The 18696-nt window shown below is 45.2% G+C and overlaps 1 protein-coding gene across 1 annotated transcript in view; it reads right to left on the bottom strand.

Annotated features, from left to right (window-relative positions):
* The window catches only part of nod1 (nucleotide-binding oligomerization domain containing 1), a 51457-nt gene that overhangs the window by 24295 nt on the left and 8466 nt on the right, over positions 1 to 18696 (bottom strand). The window contains exons 2-3 of the mRNA XM_039737595.1: positions 10922 to 11218; positions 6516 to 6690 (exon numbers count right to left, since the gene is read on the bottom strand). Of these exons, the coding sequence (XP_039593529.1) occupies positions 6516 to 6690; positions 10922 to 11119 (373 nt within the window). The 5' untranslated portion in view covers positions 11120 to 11218. The remainder of the gene's footprint in view (positions 1 to 6515; positions 6691 to 10921; positions 11219 to 18696) is intronic.

Here is an 18696-nt window from a genome sequence, read left to right as displayed (position 1 = left end):
GAGTGTCCAATTCAACTTATTTAAAATTGGCCGATGTCCTAATGTTAGTTGCTCAGACTCGTTGTGGAGGGTCTAAACGGCATACCTGTAAAGCGTTGTCGATAAACGACAGTGTCTGAGAAACTGACGTGTGAGAATATGGGCTGCTGTGAGGGCCTCTTCAGCGTAACATAAAGACTGAGGACGGAGTGACGCTTGAATAATTCCTTACCTCTCACATTCACTTCTAGATAAATGACTTTTTTTGGTGTTACTGTTCCACTTAACTTACCTCAAGGTGCCAGAGAAGCAGTTTGGTGTACCAGCGACTTGAGTACCAGTGCCAGTGCCACCTCTGCTGGTGTTTCGCTAACTTATATTGGGGCTGTCAGATGAGTAAAAGAGGAAAATTGTGAAAATATTCAAGTTGAACTGACTGCTCTCAAGGTAAACATGAAATAGTAAACTACTACAGAATTGAAGCCGAGTGTTTCACTCTTTTTAAGGCAAGTGTGAACATTTTTCAAATGGAAGATTTTGAAATTTCTGACATTTGTACAGCAGGTTCTATCTGAGAGATTTCAAGAAAATTCAGCTCTCGTGACAAACTTCCTTGAAGAATAAGTGTGGCAAACCAAGTTGTGTTATGCAGACAGACAAACAGACAGACAGACAGACATGGCCACCACAGTAGGTGCACTCGTTCCCTTCATAATTTTACATTTTCTGTATTTCTTTATGCATTTATTTAATTATTTGTTCATTTACTAATTTCAGTGACTCTGCACACAGCATTAATTACAACTTGAAATGAAGACGGTCATTTTCGCCTGTCAGGAGTGGAGAGGGCGGCTTTTTGATCGGTGAATCGGCAGTCGAGTGGACGTTCATCTATTCACCGTCTTTACAGAAGGCATTTCAGATGCAGACTCCTCATGATGAACTAAGAACCTCCACAATTAAAGTGCAGTAATTCCAGACAACTCGCAAACTCACATGCCTTAAAATCACAAAGGCAAGCAAACTGCAAGAAACTTTGAAATCAAACGTGCAAAGAACACAAGGATTTAGGATCTGAAGGTTTTGGTAGGAGGAAAAGAAAGCAACTCACCACACCGGCCCACAGGACCTTAAAATGGACAGCAGAGGCAGCAAAATTCCAATTCTGCTGTCCTTATTTATAGCTGACAGTGTTGGCGAACAATAAATAAATACATACACGTATTGTGACCATAAATCATCGTCTTAAATGGAAAAGGGTGGGATAAAAAGACAGAGAGACCCCCTGATAAATGCCTTCACTTTTGACCAGCCATATTATTTAAGAGGACCCTTTCAACCTGCCGACTACCACCCACCGTCCCCCTGCCCAGATTACTGCTGATTGAGAGTCGCGTTTCGTGTCAAGTCGGTTGACAGTCGTCATGAAGCAGGAGGCGGTGATTCTCATATCTTTACTGCTCCGTTTCTCACTTCTGCTCTCATTGTGAATCAGCTATGAGGCGCTTTAAGACAAGAACACACCGCAGCCTCGGAGTTAATGTCATAGTGGCTACCGTACGAGCTACCTTGACGTTCAAGTCTGTTATTTGCATTTCTCCAATTTAGACAACATGGCGTCCCTCTCCAAACAGACGACTGTTGAGAAACCTGCATTGTGGCCGGGACTGGGGTGTAACAAATCTGCTGAAACGGGTCGATTGATACCGCTAGCCTGTCCTACTTTAAGGCAGGTGATAAAGAGGATAGGCCAGTATGGCACCCTGCAGTGCACCACCGTACACACCTTTTTAAAATGTTCAGTTCAAACCTGATGACTTAGCATTTACAATATGAGAGAAATAAAAAAATAGCTAGTGGTCAATATCCATAAACGCTGAGAAATCTAAAGCCAGTTTCTACTGACTCAATCATGACAAAATCTCCCGAATCCTGTGGTCTTGGGACTTGAAATTTGGAATGTAGGTTACCCTTGGCCCATAGGTGCTCACTTAGAAATGGTTTTAAAAATGTCGTGGTCCAAGCACATTCTGTCTTGTCTGCTTTTCACGAGAGGATTACTTAACGGATTTAGATCGGGTTGTTTTCTATAGTTTGCTTGAACTTCCCGGTTGATTTTGCGACTTCTCCCAGAGTTCACTTGCGGTGCCGATGTGTTTATGCAAATCCAACAGAGTGGCTGTGAGCCGTGAGCAGGGGGGCGGGACCTTCCTCATTCATCTGCCAGTCTCTATTCGACTTAGTGTACAGTACGTCACGCCACGTGTTGGAGCGCACCTCGCCTCCGTTTAGCTACCGATACCCGTTTGTTTAACAGACATTATCATCTACAGATTGATAAGGAGTAACGTTTGAGAGAGATCAGAGCTCCGTGTGTTTTAGAGGGTAGCTGCTGACTGCCAGAGATATCACAGCCACCTCCCGTCAGAGGTGAACACGATCAGATAGAGTGCCAACGTCTACTGATTTTTAAAGTTTGTCCTGTTTGATTACTATGTGGGAGAAGAAGCCACGGGGTACAGCTGGTATATTATAACAAAGAAAAGACAGGAGGAGAAAAGAACAATAACAATCCCTATCATCTGAATCCCTCTCCCCCGAAACCAATAGTAACCCTTATACATGCCGATACAAAAATAACTGGACTGGGCCTGGGGCTTTCCTGGAAAACCGTCTGGAGGTCGGCTGGACGTGAATCACAGAACTCTATCCCCTCCTACACACCCTCTGAAACTGCCGACCGGCTCGGTGTATCCTGAGAAGAGCCCAGTCAGGATCTGCACAACAATCGCTACACCAGTTGCCGTGATAATGTCGGGTGAAAAAAGCGAACAGCTAGACAAGATAAGACAACACTCCAGCACACAATGCTTTTTCCGTAAGGCAGTTTCTGACTGACAAAAACATTCCTGTCCTCCCTCAATCATCCTCCCTATTCACCTGATTTAGCTCCCTGTGATTTCTACTTGTTCCCGAGAATCAAAAGCGACCTGAAGGGAAGACATTTTTCTTCAATGGATAAAGTGAAGACAGAAACGGCAAGCCTGTTGAAAAGCCTCAAGCAAGAAGACTTCCAGCTCTGTTTTAATCAATGGAAGATACGTCTGGAGCGGTGTGGAGATCAGGAGGGGGGTATAGAGAAGGTGAAGATGTTTAGAATGCTGGAATTCATCAAGAAATATATATATATATATATATATACATACACATACATACAGTGTGGTGAGTGGCTGGGGGTGGCACCCAGCCGGGATGCACAGGAGGACTGGAGCAGGACTTGCACCTCCTCCAGACCACAAGGGAGTGACCACCCTGGTGGCTTTGGGGACCATGGGAACAGAGCTTGGAAGCTCAACCTTATAGAGGCCCGTGGTCACCTCCAGGGGAGAAGCCCTGGCCCTCAGCACTTACACCACACCCAGAAGTGCTTGGAGGAAGAAGACCAGGGACACCCGGAGTGCTTCCAGGTGTGCAGCCGGTACTTCCGCCATACTGGGGAGTGCCAGCAGAAGATTATCAGGAGGCATCTGGAGCACGTCCGGGTGGGGATTATAAAAGGGGCCGCCTCCCTCCGTTCAGAAGATGGAGTCGAGGGAGGAGAAGGACAGAGCTTGATGGAGACGAGTGGAGGCGGTGAAGAAAGGAAGTGTGAGACAGGCCTGGACTTTGGGGTTGTGTGTGCACTTTATTGTTGTAAATATGTATAATAAACGTGTGTTGGGTGAACCATCGGTGTCCGCCTGTCTGTGCCCGGGCTGCGCTTCACAACAGTAAGAATATCACTCCCCCAGTTCCCCTTCTGAAGCTCACATGTAAGTCCAAAGCTCCAGCCCCTGATGTCAGCAGGTGCAACGAAGAGTATAATTGGATGGTGACCCCAAGCCGTGAAAGTCTTAACTCTATAAAGCTATACAGTCGGTCTGCGCCATGATAAACAAACAGTAAGGTCTTCGTGAAGCTCACCAGAGTCCATGGGAAATAGCAGCACACCAAATTCACAAATCAAAAGAGAATCACCGCCTCCCACCTAACAGTCAGGGCGTTAGCAGCTCCAGGACCTCTTCTCATGGCCCAGGCAGATGCTGAACTGCTTCCTTCAATTTTCCCCTCGTCTTCTTGGCCATCCTCTCTCTCTCCTTTTAAAATGGCGCGCTTTATGCAAATTGCTCCCAGAAAACAAAAAAGGAAACCGGATGTCCCGCCCCCCGGGGCGCTGTTGTCAAGCACAGTCCGTGAATACAATCCACACAAAACCCAATCGGCAGCAGAAAAACACAATTACTTTTGTTTATGTGGCAGCGCTACGGGGGTCTGTGTGGGTATTTTACTTAGTGACTGCAGACGAGCTTTATCACGAAAGTGGAGGTCAGTACATATGGCGCTGGATTTTGAATTGTCACTTAATGATGTCACATATCACAACATCTGGGGTCACAATGCCTGCAACGAATGGGCCGCTACATCACAGCAATAGAGCACCAACATGAGGAACACAAAACACAGCACCTTCAGAAAGTCGTCAGGCCCCTTGTGCTAAAATCGTTTCAATTCATTTCTCTCCGTCATTCAACACAGTCTTGAGAATGACAAAGTGAAAATAGGATTTTAGAAAGAGTTACAAATTTATTACAAATACAAAACTGAAACACACAAATTCCGACCTTTGACACTTGAAACTTTGCTCAGGTGCATCCCATTCTACTGACCCTCACCGAGATGTTTCTACACCTTGTTTGGAGCCCACCTGTGGTCTGATTAGCAAAGGCACACACCTGAATAGAAAGTCCCACAGGTGAGCAAAAACCAAGCCATGAGATTGAAGGAGCTGCCTGTAGAGCTTAGACATGAGATCATGTCATGGCCTGGGGAGGCCTACAAAAACATTTCTGCAGCACTGAAGGTTCTCAAGAGCGAAGTGGCCTCCGCAATTCTTAAATGGAGGAAGTTTGGGTAAACCACAAATTGGCCACCCAGCTAAACTGAGCGATCAGGGGAGAAGGGCCTTGGCAACAGAAGTGACCAAGAACCCATGAGGAGTGACAGAGGACCTCTGTGGAGATGGAAGAAACTTACAGAAAGACAACCATCAGCACATCACTCCATCCACTGATCTTTGCTTATGGCAGAGTGGCCAGATGGAAGCCTCTTCTTAATAAAAGACACATGGAAGTCCACTTGGAGTTTGCAAAATGGCACCTGAAGGACTGTCAGATTGTGAGAAACATGACCGTCCGGTCTGATGAAACTATGATTGAACTATATGGCCTCAAGTCTGGAGGAAACCAGGCACTGTTCGTCACATCCATCATGCCAACAGTGGAGATTGGTGGTGGCAGCAACAGGGACTGGGAGCCGAGTCAAGGGTGGAAGGAAAGCAGAACAGAGCAAAGTACAGAGATAACCTTAATGGAAACGCACTGCAGGGTGCTGGGCACCTAAAACTGGGCTGAAGGTTCACCTTCTAAAAGCAAAAACAACACAGAAGTGAATATCGTTGAGTGGCCTAACCAGAGCCTGGACCTGAAAACGCAAACGGACACCCACTGATGGTCTCCGTCCAACCTGCCAGAACATCCCCAAACTCAGGTGTGGAGTGTGTGAAGCCTGTCACGTCAAACCCAACAAGACTCCAGGCTGGAATGGCTACCTGAGCTCAGGGCCTGAATACCTGAGTCTAAGTGATCCCTCCATTCTATATTTCTAATAAACTTTAAAGTTAATTTAAAGCAAGAAAATGTGCAAAAAGTGAAAGGGCTTGAAGACTTTCTGAGGGGGCTGTAGATAACGGTGATAAAATAAACCCAAATATGAAAAGAGAAACCAATTCTCCACAATACAAAACTCCGACACAAAATGGCAGGTCTAGCAAACAACAAAAGGGTACGGTGAAATGAAATAAAAATGACACGCCATCGGGATGTAAATTCATTACTTCTACAGTACAACTCGCTGCTTGCCTTTTATACTAAACCTTTTGTTTATCCTGCGTCTCTTTTTAATGGTTTTATTTATTTATTTTTTGCATGTATAAGGTGCAGCCTGAGGATGTGTGACTATCTTTGAAAGTATGAATGGTGGGCCGGAGTTGGAGAAGAAATAAAGCAGGCAGAAAAAAAAAGGAAAGGATCAACGTAGTGCATTTACCTCGTCTCGCTTACTGGGCTGAAACGTTAACTGGCACAGACGCACGACGTGCTGAACGCTGATGGCCCTGCTATGCGGCCTGTCTCACCCTTTCGATATTTTCTGCTGTTCCTGATGGTCCAACAAACCCATCCTTCACACTACCGGTAGACCGTAATTTATTAAACCAGCTTCAAATAGAGTTGCTGGAAGGATTTTCTCCTTACCTTGAAAGTTCCTTATGCAGTGTCAATTGTCACCATGTCTGCTGCACTAATTGCCTTTATTAGGACACAATTAAGGGAACGAGCATGACAAAAATGACAACCATTTATCCGTACTTGCCCTGTCAAGAAACCAAGTGACCAACAGAAGGGGCAGAAACAATTTGACACAGGCAAGATCAAACTCACCCGGATCCGTGTTCAGGACGGGTATCTTCTTAATGTCGTCCAGTGGCTGGTAGTGAATCTCCTTAAACCAGGGCCTCAGGTCAAAGTAAGCATCATAAGCTTCATGCAGAATGTGAAGAAAGTACTGGCAGGCCTCCTCGCCTTTGCTCTGCACCAGTTCCAGAATTTTCCGGACCTATCGTCATTAAAGGTAAAGATTATTAAATTTTAAATTAGTAGACAAAAAAGCAAAATAAAAATTACAACAAACAATGCTAAGGAATCTGACTTGCAGAAGGTATTAAAAATAATAGTTTTTGCAGTCCATCAAACTCTGCCTTTACTGAAGGTAAGGCTATGAAATGTTAATAAGCTGCTTGCTTAATTACAACGTACGTAAAGAAACATTTTAACAAACTAAGCTAAAACTGAGATGATAGCAGACTGTAAATAAACAGACAGGAAAGGCACTATATAACAAATAGGTAGATTGAACTTCATGTGTCCTATGAAAGGTGCCACCCGGGAACCTTACCTTGCCAGGACACCTACAGCGTGGAAGGACACAGGGCTTTGTCTGCCCCTCAGGACACTAGATGGCAGCCACTCTGGGTTGCGGCATCACCACAGATTAATAGAGGGCATCGTAGGAACTGGAATTTGTCAGCTCAGCCCTGTTGGGTTCTGTGGGTGCCGCTGGGGGCTCTGGGAGGACTGGTGAGCCATACTTTATTGGCTCCAACATTACCTGGAATGGTTTCTGAGCCACACCACAGCTTCAGGGCTCCAGAAGTACTTCCAAGGATTACACAAAAGGAGCTGCCTGTCACTACCCATGGAGCCAGAGAGGAGGAAGGAGACAAAGCCTGCCTGAGAAGTGGAGGAGGCAGTGATAGAGAGATGAAGAGAAGAAGTCAAAGACAAAGAGTTGCTGTGTACGGTTTGTGCTAATTGTATTGTGTTGGTGCTGTGGGAAACTCCTCATGAGAAGAATTTAACACAATAAAAAGCCTTTGCTTGCTGCAACTTGTGTCCAAGCCCGTCTCAGTTGGGTGTTTGGGGTGCTGAAGCACCACCTGGTGGAGGCCACCATCCCCAGTGGGATGTGTGTGTGCACATTATATATAGATATATATACACTCACCTAAAGGATTATTAGGACCACCATACTAATCCGGTGTTTGACCCCCTTTCGCCTTCAGAACTGCCTTAATTCTACGTGGCATTGATTCAACAAGGTGCTGAAAGCATTCTTTAGAAATGTTGGCCCATATTGATAGGAGAGCATCTTGCAGTTGATGGAGATTTGTGGGATGCACATCCAGGGCACGAAGCTCCCGTTCCACCACATCCCAAAGATGCTCTATTGGGTTGAGATCTGGTGACTGTGGGGGCCATTTTAGTACAGTGAACTCATTGTCATGTTCAAGAAACCAATTTGAAATGATTCGAGCTTTGTGACATGGTGCATTATCCTGCTGGAAGTAGCCATCAGAGGATGGGTACAAGGTGGTCACGAAGGGATGGACATGGTCAGAAACAATGCTCAGGTAGCACGTGGCATTTAAACGATGCCCAATTGGCACGAAGGGGCTTAAAGTGTGCCAAGAAAACATCCCCCACACCATTACACCACCACCAGCAGCCTGCACAGTGGTAACAAGGCATGATGGATCCATGTTCTCATTCTGTTTACTCCAAATTCTGACTCTACCATTTGAATGTCTCAACAGAAATCGAGACTCATCAGACCAGGCAACATTTTTGCAGTCTTCAACTGTCCAATTTTGGTGAGCTTGTGCAAATTGTAGCCTCTTTTTCCTATTTGTAGTGGAGATGAGTGGTACCCGGTGGGGTCTTCTGCCTCAAGGTTGTGCGTGTTGTGGCTTCACAAATGCTTTGCTGCATACCTCGGTTGTAACGAGTGGTTATTTCAGTCAAAGTTGCTCTTCTATCAGCTTGAATCAGTCGGCCCATTCATTCTCCTCTGACCTCTAGCATCAACAAGACATTTTTGCCCACAAGACTGCCGCATACTGGATGTTTTTCCCTTTTCACACCATTCTTTGTAAACCCTAGAAATGGTTGTGCGTGAAAATCCCAGTAACTGAGCAGATTGTGAAATACTCAGACCGCCCGTCTGGCACCAACAACCATGCCACGCTCCAAATTGCTTAAATCACCTTTCTTTGCCATTCTGACATTCAGTTTGGAGTTCAGGAGATTGTCTTGACCAGGACCACAGCCCTAAATGCATTGAAGCAACTGCCATGTGATTGGTTGATTAGATAATTGCATTCATGAGAAATTGAACAGGTGTTCCTAATAATCCTTTAGGTGAGTGTATATATATATATATATATATATTTTTTTTTAGTTATGCATGCATATAAGAGGACCTACTCGCAGGCTCAGTCGAGGTATGTAATAACCTGCCAAGACAAGAGAATCGATCCGTTGTGGGGCTCGGTGCGTCTTCACAGAATGAATTTGCTTATGTAAATAGAAAGCATTTTCACTCTAAGTGGCACACAATCATGGATTTCTCATACCTGAAGAGATGTGGTTTGGTGAATCTGACCCTGAACTACCAAACAATCACCCAAATCGGACAGCAGTATAACTTAATTTGTATGTAATTAGCAGAATGTTAAAATCAGGTAATCAGATGCAGCATTTATTCTTTAGCCAATTCATTTAATTTGTGGTCAGTATCACATGGCACAGCCCTTGTATTCCATTGGCCACATCTCTTACAGCGCCCTCTACTGCATTGTGTGACAGCGTTTGTCAGCACACAGCCAGATGATCACCCAGCAGTTTCTAACACAGAATGTGTGCGTGCAGACATCACACAAAGACATGCTTGGCACAGCACCACCATAATGTCATTGGCATGGGGATCAGCTTGTGTAACATTGTCTGAAACAGAATAAACAGACGGTGGGCTGCGACTTACCTTTTCTCTTCGATTTTGATATCTGACCACTTCATTTGTATTTCCAGCACTGTGAGACTTACTGAACTTGAACTTCTGAGCACTCTGTACAACTCGATTAACTTCCTTGTGTTGCTTATACCACTGCTTAAGCCAACAAATAGTATGTTTTTCATTGTCTCCACTTTGCATTTGCTAAAATTCTTCTTTTGCCATTGTATCTTAAGAATATACTGAACAGAAGGGACTATTTACATTGACTTGCATATTCAAATATGCACAATTCTGGGAGGAGCCAGGGTGGGGCTGTAGGCGCATGTGTGTGCTTTAAATTTCACGTTCATTGAGATTTATAAATGGGAAGTGCGTGGAACTCGGCATCCGCACAGTTTTATGCATCTGCATTTTTTTGTGCATACACACATTTCCAGTTTTGTCCGTACACCATGTTTTAGAGTGAATTCTACACACAGCATTATACATACAGGCCCCTGGTGGTTCTGCTGTCTCTCTAAAGGGTTCGCTTTGTTTTCTCAGCCTAATGCTAATGATGATGATGGCCTGTTTTTACTTGCATAAACTTCTATTTAAGAGTTCACAATGACAGCTTCCAACTATAAATTCCACACACGGAATTAACTCCAAACCTTTTATCTGCTTAATAGTTAATGAAATAATGAGGGACCTGCTGACACCTGGCTATGGAACAGCTGGTCAGACAAATGTCCAAAAAGTTTTGAGGCCCAGGAAATGGAGGGACCTTTGTATAAAATGGCTGTCTTTTCTAAACAACTCATATGATATTTTTGGTAAAGTCCTTGAATTAAAACTGAAAGTCTACACTTCAATCTCGTCTTTATTGCTTTGTTTCAAATCCATTATGGTGGCGTACAGAGCCAGAATTATGACATTTGTGTCACTGTCCAAGCGCTTATGGACCTGAATGTACGGCGGTGCACCAAAGACGTCAACTGCATCACTTGTGGGGTTGTGCTCTGTGGCAACTGATGTCACGCCGGGACAACAGCTATTCAAGATGCAGGGTCACAGGAAAAAACAAAATGGTGATGGACACGGTGCAAATGAACTTTTAATAACGTAAAACAAACTTTAAAAATATGATCCAGCGTCTCAAAAACCAAACTGGGAAAGCAGCTTTGTAAAGCTTTCAGAAAATGTCCAGACATACCGAAATCCCAACAACAGATGGCCTGCGCTCAGCACTGGGACCGGGCAGAGTGGGTTGTAATGTCCAGGATGAGCACCTCAATGGTTGGGACTTAGCTGCATTATAGACGTTCCTCACCTAAAAATGACTCCAACATTTCCTGATTTATGTAGAAGGGTAAAGCCATTTGGTGAATTAACATAAAAAAGATGAATTTTTGAAATTTTAAAAAGAACAATATTCAAAAAAAATTTGTGAGCCTTGTTGACAGGCCACATTAGCAGGCTGGGTGACATTTACTTACAAAATGAAGACAAATACCTGGTCGGTTTTGGTGGAGGACCGCATAATGATCTCAGCATCTTCAGTGCACAAGAACTCATTGTGGATTAAGTTATCCAGAATGCACTTGGTGTTCTTGATGGTGCCAAGCAGCCGCTCCCGATGCACAGTAAGCAGGCGATGGCCAGATATCGAGCAGCTGGTGTTTTCCACAGCATGGCTGTCCAAGGCATTCATTTCTGAAACTTCATACCTTCTTGTTCCTTTTCACACATTTCTTATTACTCGTCCATCGGTGGCTGTGGTCCACACACCGAGTTTAGTCTCCTCACCGGTCTGCAAAAAGAATCATCAGCATCAACATATATTGTAACATCTCGACAAATCTGCTCTGCTCTTGTTATCACACAGCCAGCGAGCACAATAAGGCTGGAGAACAGCACTGGAAAAGCTGGCTGCTGGGCATGACGGACGAAGAGTTTGAGGGGCAGAAACCTCCAGTGGGTTGCATAACAAAGGGTAAGCAATGTGAGGCGGACAGGAGAAAGACAGTGCGGCAGGTGAACGGTAAGCAGAGGCCTTTCTTCAAGTGACAGAAGGAGCGGGAATCTCGGTGTGGGCTACGGGCACAGAGCATCGGAGAGGGTTGAACGGTTTGTGTTGGTGTGTTCTGGGAAGGACATTTGTGGCGTACTCTGGGGCTGAAACGCAAGAGCGGGCTACGGAGACATTTGTAATGAACTCTGGGGCTAGAACTGCCGGAGCTTCCTGGAGTTTAACCTTCATCCTCCTTATGGGGAGTATCAACTTATTATTATTAAACTAGCAAAATAAGAACTGCTTTTAAATTTTTATTAAGAAGAAAATTAAACCTTTTTAAACTGAGGGAAAATATACCAATAATTATTTGTTAAGGATCTCTTTGTATACCACATTGTCAGTTCGGCCCTTTGGTTGTAATCTGACCAAGCTGTGCGCTGAGCTGACTCTTGAGCATGTAACGTACAGTCGGCCATGTGAACAGTAATCTTGTATCAAATCTCACAGCTTGGATTGCTGCTGTCGTAATCGGTTTGAGTTTCATGGTTTGTTTCAATGACGACAGTATTTGTAGGACTTGTTGTGTTGAAGTGACATTCGGCGTCTGTCAAGCGTTGTAAGGACACAACCAGTTTCATCGATAACTTCACATCCAGCTTTTAAAAGTTTAAACATTCATAAACATCAAAGTGTCCACTACTGAAATCGTCACCTGTCAATCTAAGATGTTTAAGAGGCATTGGCGGTTGTCCAAAGGTGTAAAATATTTGGCCATTTCAGTACACTTGAAAGCAACAACCGAACAATTCAGTGGCAGCCATCAACTCACATGCAGAACCACAGGTGAAGGGCTTAAGCATTTCACTCTTCTAGTGCTCCTGTGTAGTCTAATTATCTCCTGTACCGTCATCAGTCCACACCTTGAACCTGTCCAGTCATTCAATACATAAGACACAATGGATATCAAGAGTGAGCCTGATATGGCCGTGCAATATGTAACACAGAGAATGGAAAAGGTAGGCGGCATCTCTGGGCATGGAAACCACTCGGTAAGTGACAGTTCTTTGATCGATGGTGATCACCTCGATAGACATGTTAATGGGGGTACAGTTGGAATGATAAAGGAAATGGGGACCTGAACAATGTAAAGTAAGTCTAAAATACCTACACAATAACTATAATCGTAATAAATGAACAATAAAACAGCGGAGAAGACGTGGATTAAATAAAAAGCCTGTAGTTATCAGCAGGGAGACGTGAATCCCGTGGCGAAGCAAGGAAGGGAATGAGAGACGGAGCGACGGACGGCCTTATATAGGCAGGCAGCCAACAACGTGGGAGATGTTGAGATGGGGGACCCAACGCCGCCTCACACGGTGACCGAGCTGCAGGCTATGGACGTATATATGAACGTAAGTAGGATTCAGTTAGCGTTGGGAACCCGTGTACCAAATAACTTGAAGATGGGCCCATAAGTAACAAAGACTGTTGAAAAGTTCAATATGGCGGCCAACGGTGGCATCATACCACTGAAATAAGTACGTACATCGGTTTCGGTTAGTGTAGGGAAGCCGTTTACCAAATTTTGTGAAGATGGGGCCAGAAATAAGAAAGTTCAACATGGCGGACGTTGTCGACCGTTAACGACCGTTACGTGTAGAATTTCGAAATGAAACCTGCTTAACTTTTGTAAGTAAGCTGTAAGGAATGAGCCTGCGAAATCTGAGCCTTCTACCTACACGGGAAGTTGGAGAATTAGTGATGAGTGAGTGAGTCAGTGAGTCAGTCAGTGAGGGCTTTGCCTTTTATTAGTATAGATAGTTAAAACATGAGAACAATCTGGAAAAGAGGCGGCCATTGAACCTCGAGAAAACTCGCCAGGCCTGTCCACTTAATTCTTCCAACATAACATCAAGTTGAGTTTTCGAAGCCTCTAAAGTCCTACTGTCTACCACACTACTCAGTCACTGTGAAATTCACCCTTAAGTTTCCAACTGTGTCCCCGTGTTCTTGATGAGCTCATTTTAAAATAACAGTCTCGGTCCACTGGACTAACTCCATTCTTAATTTTAAACACTTCACTCAGAACTCCTCTTCATCTTCTTCTCCTTAAACTGTAAAGGCTCAGCTCTTTTAATCCTCCTTCATAACTCATCCCCTGTGTCCCTGAATCAGCCGAGTCGCTCTTCTCTGGACCTTCTCTTGTGCTGTTGTGTCTTTATGAAGACCAAAACTGCACCCAGGACTCCAGATGAGGCCTCACCAGTGTGTTATAAAGCCTGAGCAGACCCTCCTGTGACTTGTACTGCACACATCAAGGCGCTATATAACCTGACATTCTGTTAGCCTTCTTCATGGCTTCTGAACACTGTCTGGAAGTCGATAGCTTAGAGTCCACTGTGACTCCCAAGTCCTTCTCATAAGGTGGACTCTCAATTTTCTGACCACCCATTTACATTTACTGACGTTAAATTTCATCTGCCACAAATCTGCCCAAGCCTGACTGCTGTCCAAGTCCCACTGTGACGATTCACTAGATTCCAGACTATATGCCAATCCACCTATCTTGGCATCATCTGCCAACTTCACCAGCTTGTTGTGTACATTCCTATCCAAATCATTTATTTATTTATAGATATATATATATATATATATTAATTCTAGGAGTGGCCCCAGCACTGCCCCCTGCTGGACGCCACTCTTAACTTCACCCGATTCTGATGAAGTCCAAATGAATCCAAAAGATGAGCCAAACACCAACAGTAAAGAACTGAAGAGACAACAGTCGGCTTTAATAGGCTGGGGGCGGACCTTAAGCTATTGGCCCCGCCCCTTAGGCGCAACATACTGGGAACAGGGCACAGAACAAATCAAGACATTATTAGCATAATACAGAAATATGAAAGAATTGACAAAAACAATGTTCAATAATAAATACAGTACAAAGAATATATAAGTTAAAATCTTTTAACAGAAAAACAAAACAAATAAATAACGGGAAGAGATAAATGGGATTAACTCCGGTCTGCACCAGAAAAGGCACAGTCTATGAATTTAAAAAATCTCATTCAGAAAAGTGATGAATTAAAAGATGGATACAACAGAACTTTTTTCCTTTCCTTCTTTTAAGAAAGCCAAGCTCTAATGACAAATGACTCACAATGCGTTTCTAAGATTTTTACTTACTAATACCCGGCACTGACCTCTGGATGATTTATGAATATTTACGTCATCAATGCAAACCAAAATCATGTTTAACGTGTGATGAGCTAAGGGCGACCTTTCTGACTTCTCTAAAAGACGCGCCTTTGCTTGTTTACCAGCTGCTTTCCTTCTCCATTTTGAGTTCATCCTTCCCTTTGCGCACTTCTTTTGTGAAGGTGACTTCCAGTTTCTGCCTGATGCCCACTTTCCACGTGGCCCTGTGGGAGTTCAGCCTGAGGCGACACCTGCCGTTTGGTACCACCCAGAGACATCGCCTTCCTGTCCTGGAGAGCCCCCAACATACCAAGCACACCTTCTTGTACAGCTGAGGACCTTCGACAATCTCCACCCTTTGCCTTCTGCCAGTCCCTTCAGTTTCCTGCTGCTGCCGAGCCCACATTTCTACTTTTACGTTAACCTTCTGCTTTGACAAAGGAGTCCGCCACGAGGGCAGGGGGTCTGAGGGTAGAAAACTGTAACGGTCTGAGGTGAGTGCAAACTGGTGACCCGGAAAGACAAAACTGGGGTCAGAACTGAAATGCAATATGAAGAAAGGTGCCAGTTAAGACGTAGTCAGGAGGGCATCAATTACCTTGGAAACATGAGGCCAAAAGACGGAGTAAAACCATCAAAGATCAGTCAAGTCAAGTCAAGTTGGGGAGCATGCACTGGTACAGCGTGTTGCAGCACCCACCATATGACGAAACAACTCGGGCAGACACGCAGTCCAGTCCCACCCTCCGGAAATGACCCTCTATCTGCCGCAGCCAGGTATTACGTGGGCAACCCCTTGGCCTGGTCCAGCCACTGTGGGAAACGTGCCACACTCGCCGCTCCCTCACAATGCAGGTCGTGTGCCTCATTCGGGACTCCATGAGCAACACAAAGTCAAACCAGCAGGACCAACAGATTCTCCAAAGAGACACAGGAGTCCAGTCTTCATCTCGGGTCACTGGATAGCGTCCATGTCTCACAAACAGGAAGCACCAGGACTCTAAAGACTTGGACCTTCATCCTTTTGCTGAGATATCAGGAGCGCCACACACCCCTCAGTGACCTCATGACTCCCAGTGCTCTCCCAATCCGTCTACTGACTTCACAGGAAGAGTCACCAGAGTCACATGAATGTCACTGCCAAGGTCAGTAAACCTCTCAATGATGAGGTCGACACTCTCAACGCCGACAGACACACTGCTGATGGCCGAGCCCAAGAGGTCATTAAAGGCCTCCATCTTGGTTTTTATCAGGACCCTCGCCAGCCCAGACACAGACCCCTCGCTCAGTCTCTTGAGTGCCCCAATCAGAGCCTCCATTGGCACCATGAAGACCACAGCATCGTCAGCAAAGTCAAGATCCGTGAATCTCTCTTGACCAACAGATGCCCCACGGCCGCTGGACCCTTAGGACCCTGCCCAACTCCCAGTCCATACAAGCACTGAACAGAGTAGGAGCAGAACACACCGCTGACGGACCCCCAGAATCAACTGGGAAAAACGCAGAGGGTCTGCCTCCACTGCGCACATCAATCCCAGTATCAGTGGACAGGCCGGCCATGACATCCAGCAACCTCAAGGGGATCCCGTGAAGTCTCAGGATGTCCCACAGGGCCACAGCTCGATCAACTAACCCTAACCCTAATTTCAACTCAGTTGATCAAAGACCACAATTAAAAAAATAAAAAAAAAAGGTACCAAACTGAAATGGAGACCATCAGAAAGACGAGGACGAGATCCTGAAACCTGGGAGCACCGAGAGAAAGCAAAGAGGCAAAGCGCAGGCCCAAATAACACACAACCCTCGCCAATGGTGGGATTGCCCAATAACTGAAATTACATGGCATCTAAAAATGAGAGCCAAGGGATGAGGGTGACTCAGAGGAAGAGGGTGTGGGCAGAGGCAAGCGCCACAAGGAGCCTTGGGTGGTGTGGTCAATGGCCGAGCAGAGTGCAGGGTGAGAAGCACAGCGAATGTCCTGCCACCCGTCATTCTTGTGGCTATCTGGGGATGGTCTGGAGCTGAGGGAGCCTGGACTGTAAGTGGTGCCAGTCCACGGCGGGGAGTGACACCGTGACATCATGGCCGCTCATCAGCTGCAATCCCAGAGCCACAGAGGAGACAAGCAGAAGACAATGAGAAGAGGCCAGCGCCACACAAGTCACCTGTCACTGGGACCACCAGTGGTGTCGTTTCATCAAACTGTGAACCTAAACGGCCGAATGTCTGCTTTTAGTGCCAAGGGCTTCAACTTTCATTTTGCAGAGTTTACAGAAGAGTCTCATCTTTGGCCCACATTAAGATTTTAGTCATCATGTTTCCCCAGATTACAAAACGTTTCCTTAAAAGTGTTACAAAATAAATGGCAGTTTCTTCACATTTAAGACACAGCAAAGGCGTTTCAATCTTTGGTATCAAACACAACTGGTAAACGTAACGCTGGAAGCAGGAGGCCCAGCCATTCAGCTGAGACGGAGGAGCAGCAATAAAATGAGAACACGGAATAAGAGTGACAAAGCACAAGTGACCGATGTGACATCGGTGACCCTCAACACAGTCAAGCGGAAGTCGCCTCTTCAGCAGAAATTTCTAATCCGATTATTGGCGCTGCACACAGAGGTTCTGTCTCAAGACAGACGAGTTCACCGATGCTCTTCAGTGGGAGAACACGCAGCTCGGCACACGTTAGTCAAGATGTCTCCACGAAAAGCAAACTTCATTAAAGAAAGCAGCCAAATCAAACCTCTGGGAGCCGAGTTGTTCCAGTTTGATAGACAAACAGACATGAGGATGATGGTAGGCGCATATGGCGTATAAAAAGGTGCTACCCGTCTAAAACAAGTTGAAACTTAAGTAATCGACACAGACTCCGGCGTTAACATCTGCAGTGCACCATCTGTACTTTGTAACGCATGTAGTAATAAAATATGCCACATTTGTCATTCCAACAGAGGGCACATCACAAACATTAGAGACGTAAAATGGATTGCATTCGTTGTTCCAACAGATGGCACATTACAAACACTTGTACTATAAAATGGATTGCTTTTGTCATTCCAACACATGGCACATCACATCACAAACATTTTTAGTAATGCCCTGCATTTGTCATTCCAACAGATGGCACATCACAAACATCTGTAACAATAAAATGCATCACTACAAATGTTTGTGATGTGCCATCTGTTGGAGTGACAAATGCAATGCATGTGTCCCCCTTATATGCCATTTGGCACAGGTTTTCTAAAAGCAGTGGTAATGTTTGTGAAGCACCACCTGTTGGAATGACAGAGACATAGCAACTAGATGGACACACAGTCACTCATTCTATAAAAGGCATCTTACGGTGAGTGGCGAGTGCAGCAGGTTCCATATTGATCAACAGACAGAAGATGTTGAAGTGTGGGGCGTTGGTCCAACAGACCCTCGAAAAAAGTGCTAAACTGGCCAGAGGAGAACGTGTAATCCGTGTGTAGCACTGGTCAGTAGAAAGAGTGAACATCAGGCGGGCAGAACACACAACATTTGATGTAACATTTGCTGCGATCATCTGCTGTTCATTATGCCATCGTTTGTGTAACGACTGTAACAGAGGCAGCAGTTTTAGGTAGGATGGAATCAGCCGATTGAATTTTACATAAATTACCAGCAAAGGGTCAAACTGGGAGGACGACAGTCAGGATGGGAGACAAAAATCGCAAGATGTACCAAAATACTTCACATAATCCAAACCAAACTGCGAGATGGAAATCAAAGTCGAAGAACAGAAATCAATGCGCAGTCACGGAGAACACTTTGAACGTGAGGTGCGAGGCAGTCGAGGGGCGACGTACGAGAGAACTCCAGCACCAGTATGGGCACAGCTGGCATGCTGGTGTGCTCTGCTGCCGCGTCTCAGTTGCCTACTACGGTGCTGCCATCTACTGGATTTATTTTTTTTTGGGATGTGACAGCTTGCGGAGTAAAGTGATATCGAGGGACAAAGAGCTGCTGATGTCCTGACACACCTGGGTCTGTTGTGAGATGATAATGACGGTAATCGAGATGGGATGACATGGCACCTGCTGCCGTCCCTG

Source organism: Polypterus senegalus, chromosome 15 (assembly GCF_016835505.1).
Source record: "Polypterus senegalus isolate Bchr_013 chromosome 15, ASM1683550v1, whole genome shotgun sequence".
NCBI lineage: Eukaryota > Metazoa > Chordata > Cladistia > Polypteriformes > Polypteridae > Polypterus > Polypterus senegalus.
The sequence above is the reverse complement of the archived record's forward strand: the minus strand, read 5'-3'. Positions and strand labels throughout refer to the sequence as shown.